Below are 12,869 nucleotides of genomic sequence, written 5' to 3' on the forward strand. Positions count from 1 at the left end.
ATTTTTCCTGAGAGGCAGCTTGTCAAGCTAAATTAAAAAGTGCATGGATTTTTGACCAAAAAAATTCAACATCTATTTTTCAACAGTGTCCATTTTCTCAGGGGTCAGCAATCTATTAAACAACAGCAACAACAACAAAACTTTTAAAACAATTTAAAATAGCCTAGACCATGAAAGAAGAGATATTTTGTGGGATTTGGTTATCTAGAAGATTCTAGCCATTTTCATTATTTTTCTCCTTTTTAAAAAAAAATGTGGAGGTCAGTGAGCGCCATCTAGGGGCACTGTAGGTTCCGTTTTGTCAACTTCTCTCTTCCTGTATTCAGTACTATTTGTACGAAACAAAATGACATTAGGCATCTCTTTGATGACAGGGTGCACTAATATTCCTGAGGAACAAAAGTTCCAGTGGATGAGTTGATGACATAAAGCAGCTGTGACATAGGTTTGGGAAAATATTTCCTATTTGGATCAGGGTGAGGGGTTGGTATAGAGTCTGAAGCAGAAGCATTTATCCAGAAAATGGTGAATTCTCTTTCACTGAAAGTCTTCAAACAGAGACCAACATGTCTTGATACTTTAACTGAGATTCCTGCATGGAGTTGGACACAAGACTACTTCCAGCTATGATTCTAATTTTCTTTTTCTTTTAAACAATAATATGAGTTGTATCAAGGACTTGTTAGAACTTCTATTATACTTTCCTGCCTCAGAGTGGCAAATTACAACCATGTGAAAAAGTAAGTACACCCCATTGAAATTGCTGATTTTTTAAAGCATATTTCAACATGCAGATATTTGATCTTCATTTCAAAAATATTGCTAAAAGGTTTATAACATAACACTACTTATATTTTGTAATCCATTATGTATTTTAAATAAACATAAATACAAATTTCACATGTGGAAAAAGTAAGTATACCCCTACATTTATCACTACTTCAAATATGTAAAATTAGAATCAGGTGTACCAGATCAGGTATAAATGATAAGAACATTGTTAGAGAGGATCTGGAAGGAACCTGTCTTATTTCTATCTCAGACATTTAGTTTGATTTGCTCTTTGTTGTTGCTCTTTGTATCGCCATGCCAAAATCAAATAGTTCTCTGAGGCCTTCAGAAAAAAGGTTATAGATACCTATGAGTTTGGGAAAGGATTTAAAAAGATTGCCAAACAATTGGGCATTAATCATTTCACTGTCCAGAAGATCACCTATAAGTGTAGAAGATTTCAAACAATCTCCAGCTTGCCCGGATCAGGCCATCCCAGCAAGTTCAGCCTAAGAGCAGAATGTAAGATACTGAAAGAGGTCTCTAAGAATTGCAGAATTTCATCACATGATGTACAGGTAGTTCTTGCCACTACTGATGTCAAAATGCATATGTCTACCATTAGAAAGAAGTGGCCCAAATTAGATCTACTGTATATGGGAGGCGTGCCAGGAGGAAACCTTTGCTGTCCAGAAAGAACATCAGGGCAAGACTAAAGTTTGCTTATGAACACCTAGGCAAAGATCAGGACTTCTGTAACAACGTGCTCTGGACAGATGAGGCAGAGAGTTATTTGGTGACAGTATCAGAAGACATGTTTGATGAAAACCAAAGACAGCATTTCACCAGAAGAACCTGGAACCATCTGTAAATCATGGTGGTGGAAATATTATGGTTTGGGACTGCTTTGCTGCAACATGGCCTGGGCAGCTCACCATCACTATGCATTCTTCACTGTACCAGAGGGTGCTTGACAATAATGTGAGACCATATGCCATAAGATTGAAGCTCAGCCAAAAGTAGACATTGCAACATGACAATAACCCTAAATATTCCAGTAAATCCACCAAGGAATGGCTGAAAAAGGAGAAATGGAGGGTTCTGAAAAGGCCAAGTCAAAGCCTGGATCTAAATTCCATCAAGATGTTGTGAGGTGATTTGAAATGGGCTGTGCATGTAAGAAACCCCTCAAACATCGCACAGATGAAAAAATTCTGCATGGAGGAGTGGGAAAAATTTCCCCCAGTTGATGTCAGAGACTTGTAGATAGTTATAAGAAACTTATTTGTGGTTGTTTTTTCCAAATGGAGCAATATCAGGTATTAGACCCAACTTAGTTTTTCCACAGAAGGAAATGACATATCTTTTAATTTTTTTGTTGAATAAATAATTGCAGTCAATTTTAATATGTTTTTGTTCAATTACATCACCTTTATCTTCATACACTGCTTGAATGAAGATAAAATATTGATATATCCACATATGTTAAAATTGGAAAACAACTTTACATACAACAACTTACTTCTTCACATTACTGCATATACATACATGTTACTAATCAGAAGAAATGGTCTTGGGGTCTTAAATTCTAACCTGGCAGTTCTGTTAATACAGAACAAAAGTTATTGGCTGCAGGATTTCAAATTTGTTGACCAACCTAGAAGTAGTATTTTGGGAATGTACCTAGCAACCAGCCTTCCTTGACACTCATGCTAAACAGAGCAGTACTGTATTTCTTTCACATCTGCCTTGGGAAATGACTACTTTAACCTTAGCAAATGAATGGATTCCTCAGTTCTCTTCAGCCAGCCCACCTAAGAGAAGGAACTAAAAACAAAGCTGGAAGAAGGAAATGGCAAACAACTTCTGTATGGGCTCCAAGAAAAATGTATGGACAAATTTGGGTACCAGATAACGAAATCCCCAGGTCAGAATTCCTTGAGTTAACGGGAAGAATGAACTTTCATGAGCAGATCTAGAAATGACAACATGGCCATACCAAAGCTACAAGGAAGTCTGTTTATCTCAAGTGCTGGTACTGAGTTTCTCATTTTAGAATGACACATACAACTGGAACATGTAATATAAAATCTTGGAATTGTCTGAGTGGAAATGAAGCATACCAAACTGGTTATTTTAGGAATAATTGAACTTGTGGATCAGAATGGGCCTTATTATTATTTAATTAACTTTGTACTTACTACAAACCCAATGACAGAAGACATTAAGAAATTCTATGTCAAATACAAAACATGTTAAACTATATACTGCCTAGTTGATAGAATGCATGTAATAATATGTTGGCTTGTAAGGTAGTCTCTAGATTAGAGATTGTATCTTGCATAAAATGGAGTGAACAAGCTTGGGGTACAACAGGTCTTTGGTTGTGCTAATTGCATGGTGGCCCAAACTGGGTGATTGTGTCCATGACCGTTAGCAGAGAATGCTATACAACAAATAGATTTTAGTCATAATAACCTAGACTACACATTCTCTTTTTAACTAAAAGTGTTATGTGAAAGCTTTAATTAAAAACCAAGATGGAGTGGAGGTCAATATCTATGATCCCAACTGGTAATAACTATGGCATAGATATATCCTGTGTCTGTGAAACTGAGAGAAAGAAGAAGGATGTAATTGATCTGTATGAAGATAGTTCGATTTTGTGAAACAAAGTTGATATGTGCAGAGAAGTGAAGCTATAGGCTTAACTAGGAATGAAAGAACAAAAATATGTGCCAAAATGTAATTCATCTAGATTGTTTTGTATATGAAAGTAGGAATCCATAGGCTGGTGACAGTAAATGGTGATAATGGAAGGATCAGATATGAGTTTTGGGAAAACTGCGACATTCTGGATAAATAGAATCCAGAGGGAAAAAGATGAGGAATGGATGGATAGTACAAGATAAGAGAGTATAGAAAAGGTTATGGGTTATTCAGACACTCAAAAATAAATAACAGTGCCTATTTGGCAAGTATGTGCTTTTAAAAAGATCTGTTTCATATATGTGACAAACATAAGTCTGTTTGTAAGTATACATTGTAAAGGAATAAACATACCGATAGTCCTCACTAAACAACCACAATTGGGACCGGAATTTTGGTTGCTAAGCGAAGCAGTCATTAAGTGAATCTGACCTGATTTTACGAACTTTTTTGCGGTGGTTGTTAAGCAAATTACCTCTGGCATTAAGCAAACCACATGGTCATTAAGTGAATCATGCAGTTCCTCATTGATTTTGGTTGCCAGAAGCCAGCCAGGAAGGTCGAAAATGCCAATCACGTGACTACATGATGCTGCAACAGTCATAAATGCACACTGGCTGCCAAGCGCCAAAATCATGATCACATGACTGTGGGGATGCTGCAATGGTCATAAGTGTGAGGATTGGTTGAAAGTCAGTTTTTCCAGCACTGCTGTAAGTCCAAACTGTCACTAAGCAAATATTTGATAAGCAAGGACTACCTGTAAATCTAAAAACTTCATTTATTTGATGATAAAAAATTGGGAGAATTAGTGAAGGGTGTAAAAGTGATGAGAGATTCTAAATGTGGATGAACCATATTTTCGCAATATCAGGAATGGATCATGGGACAATTGGGCATGGAAGAAAAAGAAAGAAAGAAATGAAAGAATGACTTTAGAAAAAGAAAGTATGATCTACTTCATATATTAGAAGATGAATAGAATAGAATAGAATAGAATAGAATAGAATAGAATAGAATAGAATAGAATAGAATAGAATAGGAATAGTCTTTATAGACGAGGGAAATATGCATATAAGAGAATGGTTGCTGCAAAAATTGAGGACAAGAGAAGGATGCTGAATAATATAGAGAAAAAGATAGGGAAGAAATGTCTGCTGGAATAAAAATTGGTGATAAAAAAGGAACTACTTGAGACATGCAGATGATATCACTTTGTTAGCCAAAGTAGAAAAGATGTAGAAGAGCCCTTTATGAAAGTAAAAGTGGAAAGTGAAATATCTGAGTTAATGTTAAATATTAGAAATTCAAAGGTAATGTTTACCAGTATGCTAAGTGAACTTACAGTTGATGGTGAAGAAGTGAAGGTGGTAGATAGTTTTGTTTTCGTGGGTTCAAGAATAGATAAAGATGTACAGTGCAGTGGAGAAGTAAAGAGGATATTAATCCTAGGGAGGAAGGCAATTGTACAAATTTAGACAAGGTCATGAAGGATAAGGCTATTTCTATGACAACAAAGATCAGAATAGCTAAAGGAATGGTCTAAGTATAATGTATGACTGTGAAAGTTGGACACTAAGAAAGAGCAAGAAAAATCCTTTGGATTTTGGATTTGGAGTAGTTACTAAGAATACAATAGATTGTAAGAAGAACAAATCAACCCATCCTAGAGAAAATATATCCTGATTGCTCCCCTGAGGCAATCATCAGCAAACAGAAGGTCACATATGTTGGGCATGAGATGTAAAGAGATGATGGACTAGCAAAAAAGGACCATGCTTGGCAAAGTTGAGGATACTAGAAAGGGAAGACAACAGATAAGACAGATACATGGAATCAAAGAGATAACATCAGCTTCCTTGAAAAACCCAACATGATGGCACCTATTCCTATGTGATTACTTGAGTTTTGGGAAATATATGAATATATTTGATTAGTAGAGTTTAGAAGTTGTACTGATGTGACAGAAGAGTAACAATGATGAGCTAAAGGCAGCAAAGGAATTATCTAGTATGCTGTAGACAGTAAGAACTGAAAGACTGGAAGAGTAGGATGAACACATGCCTGTAGAGAACATATCCCTTTATGAGCACATGGAACCTCTTTCAAAGGGCTTCCATTTTGTAACTCTGAAAAAATGTACTAGTTTTACAACAAAATTTCTGTGGACTCAAATAGATACATCAAGGCTTGCATTTCTAAATTGGATTCTACAGTTCACAGGCCAATCAAAACTATACAGTTTTAAAGTTTCCTAGCATTATTTTATTTCACTGTACTAAACAAAGAAGAAGAAGACAAATAGGAGCAAGGAATTTAAGAATCAACTGTGTGAATCTCATTTTTTTAAAAATGAAAGGCCTAGAGGATTTGCATTCTTATTCATGTAACATTTCACAATTTTCCTTGGTAGCCATCATGTGCCAGTTTAATAGAAATGCAGATTATGAAAAATAATGAACTTAATGGAAGAAATTAGTTCTGCATGAGTATGGCTTCTTGAATCACTGACTTACCAATGTACTACCATTCTGCATATTATGCAGGTCTCTGTGAGCATGAGCGCAAAAATCCAGGCAGGCAGTGACCCCTGAGAATGGGCGACCTTCTTTTAAACCCAGACGACATTCAGGAGCTCTGTGTTCATATTCAACCTAGACACAAACATATTTATACTATTTAATTCACCAATGTTTTAAAACAGTATGGAATTCTGGAGAAAACTGGGCCAGCTCTTGGAAATAGACTTGTTAAGCCCTTAAGCTGCAGCACTGCAGGGCTATATCCATGGTGGGGACAAGACAGGCTATTATAGATCTCTCCCCAACAAACAAGATCTATGCTGCTGGATTTTATATTTTCTACTGTATATTTATTTTATTTTATGGAGTATTTATATTGTGATTTATGTGTTTTAATTTTGATTGTAAACTGCCCAGAGTCCCCTTTTCAGGGGAGATGGGCGGTGATGGAAATTTGAAATAAAAATAAAAATAAATAAATACAAGGGCCTGAAATTAGCACTGCTGATTGACTTAGAATTATTAGCAGAGGATGACGGGCTGTAGGACACTTCTTAATATCATCTACAGTATTTATTTTCTCTCTCTCTCATAATGACAGATTCTTCTCACCAGCAGTGGTCAGATACATGTTCCAAAAAGGCTCATAAACCTAGATAATGGAAGGAATTCCTCTCTCTATTTGTCCTCAGCATCTCATAACAAAAAAAGAATTCCCCTTTACAAACTGGGAATTCTGAGACTTCCAATTTCAACATATCTGCAAGATGCCAAGTTGTTAGAAACTAACAGTAACTGTGGAGACAGGCAATAAGTTTAGTTTGTGGTCTTACCTATGCATGCCTGAAAGCTTCAATTTGAAGAGCCATCAGCAATAGAGGCAGAACAATATGAATATATTTCAACACAGGCATCTGTACCTAACCACAATGATGCCAAAATGATGAAATATTGTAATGTTATAAAGGAGAAGAGCTTGGATTACAATGTTGTGATGCCTGTTCTGTTACTTGCACCTCCTCCCTTCCACCCTTGCAGGTGTCTGGGTTTCAAATTCTCCCTTCAAATCACAGCTGTGGAAGGCCTGTGCTGTGGGCTTGCCTCTATCTGATGGTTATTTATTTATTTATTTATTTAATTTGTATCACTGCCCATCTCCCCCCAAAGAGGGACTCTGGGCAGTTATGCACCAAGGAAGACCAAGCCCATTCTCCTTTCCCTCTATTCTAGTTCCAACGATAGCAGGACAATCATGCAGTGTCTGTTTGATATTAAGTGCTAAGTATCTGGGTCTTTCCAATTTTACAGTACTGGAGATTGGGTTGGGTTCATACCTCAGTTGAGGCAATAACTTACTTAGTTTTGGTATAAACCCATCTCTTGTGACTTGAAATGATGGTTTAAGCTTTCTTCTTACTACTGTACCTTGTTTAACAAGCCATGGTTTATTGGGTATGAATTCCATCTTAAAAGCTGGAGAGAGGCATAGATTTTTTTCTCTGACCTAACAGTACATTTTTAGAAAAACAGAAGTAGTCAGGAACAAAACCAGTTAATTTGTGATGATTTCTCTTTCTCTCAAATTAATTATTGTAAAATAATAAACATGTAGGCTCATGAATAAATTTTACTTCCCAAGTAATTTCTTTGAAAGGTTTGTGAGACTTATACATTGGCAAAATAAAGCAGTTGTGAGTATCTTAGTATTGCTGCCAAACATTGCTGTTTTGCTTTACTCACCTGGTTGCTATATGCATCAGGTGCCAGTTTCTTGTAAGTGGGTGCCATCAGAGTTGACAAAGTTTGCAGATTGGATTCTAGCTTCTCTTCCTATTTTTTTTTAAAAAGAAGTTCACTCATTAACAGCTAACTGCTACTTTTAGCTAACAGCTTTAATTCTGAAAAACAGAACAGATATTTCACTCAGTGTAATATGACTCAACAGATCATGAAACTAGGTTATTTTTCCCCCCTGGTAGAAAGAAGAGTAGAGGGCAAAATGATAGCTGTCTTCAAATATCTCTTGTGCAGATAATGAAGGAGGCTTTTTCCTCTGTTGTTCCAAAAAGCAGAAGTAGAATCAATGAACAGAAGCTGCAGGAAAGTAGTTTTTTGCTTAAAATTAGAAGAAATGTTCAGCAATGTGAGACACTGACTTGGGAAATAATGGGATATCTGCTAGCAGTATTTAAGCAAGGTGTGAATCAGTATCTATCAGGAATGCTAAAACTGAAAATGCCAGCTCTGGAAGCAGGTTTGAATATGTTTATTCCAACTCTAAATAACATGATTCCATATTCATCCAGACTGATCCAACAGATGTATTGTTTCAGTTCTTGGAATCCTTTAGACAGAAGTACAATGTTAAAAACTTACAAATAAAGAACATGAAAAATATAGAGTTGAAGCCTAATATCCAGACTAAAGGTCCAAACAAGAATGGACCCTTAACTTTGCTAGACTTTTCCTACTAAATCTCACCACTATAACTGAGAAAAAAATATATATCAGGCAGCATAGGAAAAGTAATTTAAGGATAACCCTACCTCTTTTGGATCATCGCCTAATAGTTTAAACTTTCTTGGGATCTTGCTTCTGGCAAATTTGCATCCATTGTAGTACATACTCCATGAACAACCAAAAGAAAAAGAAGCACCACAAGTCTCAGGGTCCAGACCTTGACATGCACAGGTTCGTCTAAGAAAAGAATATATACATATATTTTTAGCAAGAGTATCAATGAACTGCCAATGCACCACAACTATTTTAAAACAGTTTCTTTATGAACTTCTGATTACTGTTGAAATGTAGCTGTTTTAAACTAAATGAGAGCCAGTGTGGGTATGGTGGTGAAGGTGCTGTGCTAGGAGTGATGAGGCACAGGTTCAAGTCCATCCTCAGCCATGGAAGCTATTTGGGTAATTCTGGGCCAGTCACTTCTTTGCCTAATGTACCTCACGGGATTATTGTTGTGGGGGAAAATGGGAGGAGACAGCACTATCAATGCCTGAAAAGCAGGATATAGATCTAACGAATGAATGAATGAATGATTTTATACATCTTCTAAGACAAACTTGATATTCCTATTGACAGAATGGGATAGGGTGATTTTCATCCATTCCTTCTTCCCACTCAAGATTTTCAGCTCTAAAATGTACAAAAAAGGACCAGAGAATCATCTAGAACAGCATGGATGGAGCACACAGGGTTACAAAGAGATGGAAGGGGAAATCCCCATAACTTCTTAGTCATCTACCAGCAAGACGATCTCCTTGATCAGAGGCTTTTCAGGTATGAGCAGAGCATTTATATTTGTTGAAAGGCTAATCTATACAGATTCCAAGCTAATATATTCAAATTTCACTGCCATCAGGCATTTCTATAAATCAGCTCATATGGTATTTTTATTGTCACACCATAGCAATTTTGGAAATAAAATGCTTTGTAAAACTACTACTACTACAATGATGATGCTTTTCAGAGTGCAGTATTGTGTCTCATTACAACCATAGGCTGCATGGACAGATTATCTGAATAAAAATGCTATTTAAAGATATTAAAATTATGTCATTAACCAAGACATATCTTTAAATATATGTTGAGGCTGATTTAGATGCAGCATTACATGCAATATGTAGAAGGAATTTCCACAAGGGAAAATAGAAAGCCTGAAAACAATTCAAGAAAATATTCTACAGAGGGAAAAGAAACAGCAGAGATGTAGATCTTCCACTGTGAAAGAACACATAATTTCTTTCATCTAAACACTAAGAAAAGAGCTAGTATTAGTAGTAACTAGTAGATATTAGTATCTAAGTGCAGTACAACACCTATTTTTTGCCCACAAGAACTCTGAGAGGTAAGTGGTACTTTTGTGTAAGCGGAAAGCATAATATTAGATTCTTCTCATATACAGTGCATGCCTGTTGTCACTGCACAGTCAAAATGGGTATAATCTACTACACTGCAGTTGGGATAAAATGAGAATAGTGTTGATCATGAAGTGGATGAAAAAGGAGCTCTTTAAACAAGACAGCACTTCCCTTCACTGAATGGTTGTAAAAGAACTGCAGCTTTGGTAAGGCTACTGATTTACACTGTTTTTACAATGAAAGGAGGACCCAGACCTGTAACTGGTCCCTCAATCTGTCAGTGCTGGTTGGGAATATTAAGGGTTGCAGTTTCAACACATTTCTGGATGCTATGATGAAGAAATTGTGTTCATTATGATCTATGTCTTATTTATTTAAACTATAGGAAAATTGTACTTCCTTGAGGGGAAGGAAGTGCATACTTAACTTACTCTTCATTGAGTGCACACCGACGGTTTGTGAGTGTGCCATACTTTCTTAAAGTGTCAGACAATTCAGAGTACAGCTTGTCTGCTAGGCTCCGAGGTATTCCTTCCCACACCAAGATGAGTACAACTATCACAGCTGTTTCACAGCTGTGGCCTGCACGTTCTCGCACTAAGCAAAGAAGTTTTTCTTCAGTTCCACTTCGACGAATCACCTAAAAGTACATCCAAAAGAATGTTTTTTCCTGTAAAAATTATGGATTTTCATTTTTTAAAAAAAACCCACATTATGCTTTTGTCCAGTTTTTGGTAAAACAGATTTCTGCATATCTTTTGCATACCACAGTTCTCTGGTTCAGCTTGCAGTATCTTTCCTTGTAGAGATGTTCAAAGCAGGGCTGGATAAGTATCTGCCTAAGACTTCAAAGAGCTACTTTGAGCTAGGAAAGACAATTCTGAACTAGATGGACCAATCGTCCATCATCATGTCTTCTACCCAATTATATATTAACAGATAAGAATGATAAAACAGTAGGATCAAAATTTCATGAACGGTGGTATACACAGTATATCTTCATTCCAACCTTTAACGCTGTGGATTGTGGGTTTTAAATTTTAATAATATATTTGGAAAGGCAGGGTAGAATAAACTTAGCATAATTAAATAAATATGTAACATAGTGAGTTTTCAGGTCCATAGATTTTTAAAGGACTTATGTACATAAGATGGTAATTTCATCTTGTTATACATTTTCTGTAAAATTTTCTAAGACTGAACAATTATTAATCTTTTCTTTAAAATATATCCCCAGTTAACTTCCATGATTTTTTAAAAAATCTGAATGTTTCTTTTTGCAAATATATACTAATTATATCTATAGAGCTGAACAATATCCTTTATAAGGTCAAGTGGAGATAATTCTTACCCATTTAGCTATAGGACATCCTTGAACACTTCTGCCTTCTTTTCCCGTGTAGACAATCTTCTCTATTCTTATGGCTTTGCCCTTTTGTCCATATCTTAAAAAAAAAATCAACTCATGAAATGAGCAAATATAAGAACATGAACTTCATATAAATGTAAATGTAGTCACATATGAACACTGGAAGCTTTTGTGTTATGACTTAAAATCCCCTCTTTTAATCAAATTATTTATTATCCATAGTATTTCAGTCAGAGTGCAGCAGGTTTTAAACAGGTAGTAATGCCAAGCCAAGCCAAGCCAAGCCAAGCCAAGCCAAGCCAAGCCAATGTTTTAAATGCAACTTTAATGAGAAAAGTTAATTATGCTTTAAACTTGTAACATAAAAATGTTTTGAGTTTTTACTAAATATGTGATACAGTTTTTTTTAAAAAAAATAGAACACTTACATTTTTGTTTCTTAAAGATCAATTGAGTGTATGTTCAATCAGGCAAATGCAGCTCCCCCGCAATGTATGGAAATTTTTGTATTGCAAGGAAAATAACTGCAAGGGTCCAGAATTCAGTTCAGCCTAATACAGCCTAATCATTTCCAGGTACTGTATGTGAACTTCAACTCCCAGAAATTTTACTAATGGCCACATTGGTTGGGAAATTCTGGCAACTGAATCACATGTGGAGGGTGCACAAGTTGGAAAAGGCTGTAATAAATTAGCCAGGTTTCTTCACATTAACATTTGTTACATGAACTCCACATGTCAGATTATTACTGTGTAAAATGTGTATGTGTGTTACTACATAATGAGTTTTCAAGTTAGAGCTGGAAATGTATACCTATGAACATTTAATGGATTATCATTATTTCTTAATGAAAGTAAGAAGATAAACCACAGACTGCATTGTGTCATGCTTCAATAGGTATTTCTTGGTGCCCATATCATTCCCATTTGTCCCATGTAATCTGGAATGTAGGATCCCTTAGAAGCATTAGGGCACTGATTTGATTATCCAGCCGCTGCCCACCTTCTTATTTGGCAGACCAATGAATGCCTGTTCCTGTTTGCATTTGCTGGCATCTGTCTGGAGTGGGCAGCTCATGACAGCCAGCCAGCCAAGTTGTCAAATATTGTGACTCTCCAGTGAGCAGACTCTGCCCAGGCTCTGCCCAGGGCTGGCAATGCTGGAATAGCCAACGTAGCAATAATTATACTGGTCTGCAATGATGGTGTTATTTATGTGCATAGCCTGGAAGAAATTCTGACATGCAAAAGTGGATAAACTTTAATCTGTCTTGCTAATTCATTACCGTTCTTCCATTATTTCTCTAATAGCAGCGACATTAGGACCAGCTCCTAGATGAGTATAGAAAGGGCCTTCGTCTTTTTCAATTATCTGTTCTGTTTAAAACAAAAAAGAAACAAAAAGGTTAATAGGTATGTTTTAAAAGTTATATCACACAGCTTTGGTATAGTCTCTATATCTAAAAATACATGGCTTTCACTGGTGACGGGTGAGGACAAACAAAATGTTTGCAAGGTTTAGTAATAGTTTCTGTTCTACAGTATGATGCATGTTAACAATATATCTAAAGGATACCAAATTGGGGAAGCCTACCCTTCCTTAATAAACTATAGAAGAATAGACAGC

The 12,869-nt window shown here is 36.1% G+C and overlaps 1 protein-coding gene across 1 annotated transcript in view; it reads right to left on the reverse strand.

Annotated features, from left to right (window-relative positions):
* TET2 (tet methylcytosine dioxygenase 2) overlaps window positions 1–12,869 on the reverse strand; it is a 79,334-nt gene that overhangs the window by 15,402 nt on the left and 51,063 nt on the right. Inside the window, exons 3-8 of the mRNA XM_063310779.1 lie at window positions 12,529–12,619; window positions 11,226–11,319; window positions 10,306–10,514; window positions 8,549–8,699; window positions 7,743–7,832; window positions 5,997–6,134 (exon numbers count right to left, since the gene is read on the reverse strand). Coding sequence (XP_063166849.1) covers window positions 5,997–6,134; window positions 7,743–7,832; window positions 8,549–8,699; window positions 10,306–10,514; window positions 11,226–11,319; window positions 12,529–12,619 — 773 coding nt within the window. The remainder of the gene's footprint in view (window positions 1–5,996; window positions 6,135–7,742; window positions 7,833–8,548; window positions 8,700–10,305; window positions 10,515–11,225; window positions 11,320–12,528; window positions 12,620–12,869) is intronic.

The sequence above is a fragment of the Candoia aspera genome, chromosome 8 (genome assembly GCF_035149785.1).
Source record: "Candoia aspera isolate rCanAsp1 chromosome 8, rCanAsp1.hap2, whole genome shotgun sequence".
NCBI classification, from domain to species: Eukaryota; Metazoa; Chordata; class Lepidosauria; order Squamata; family Boidae; genus Candoia; species Candoia aspera.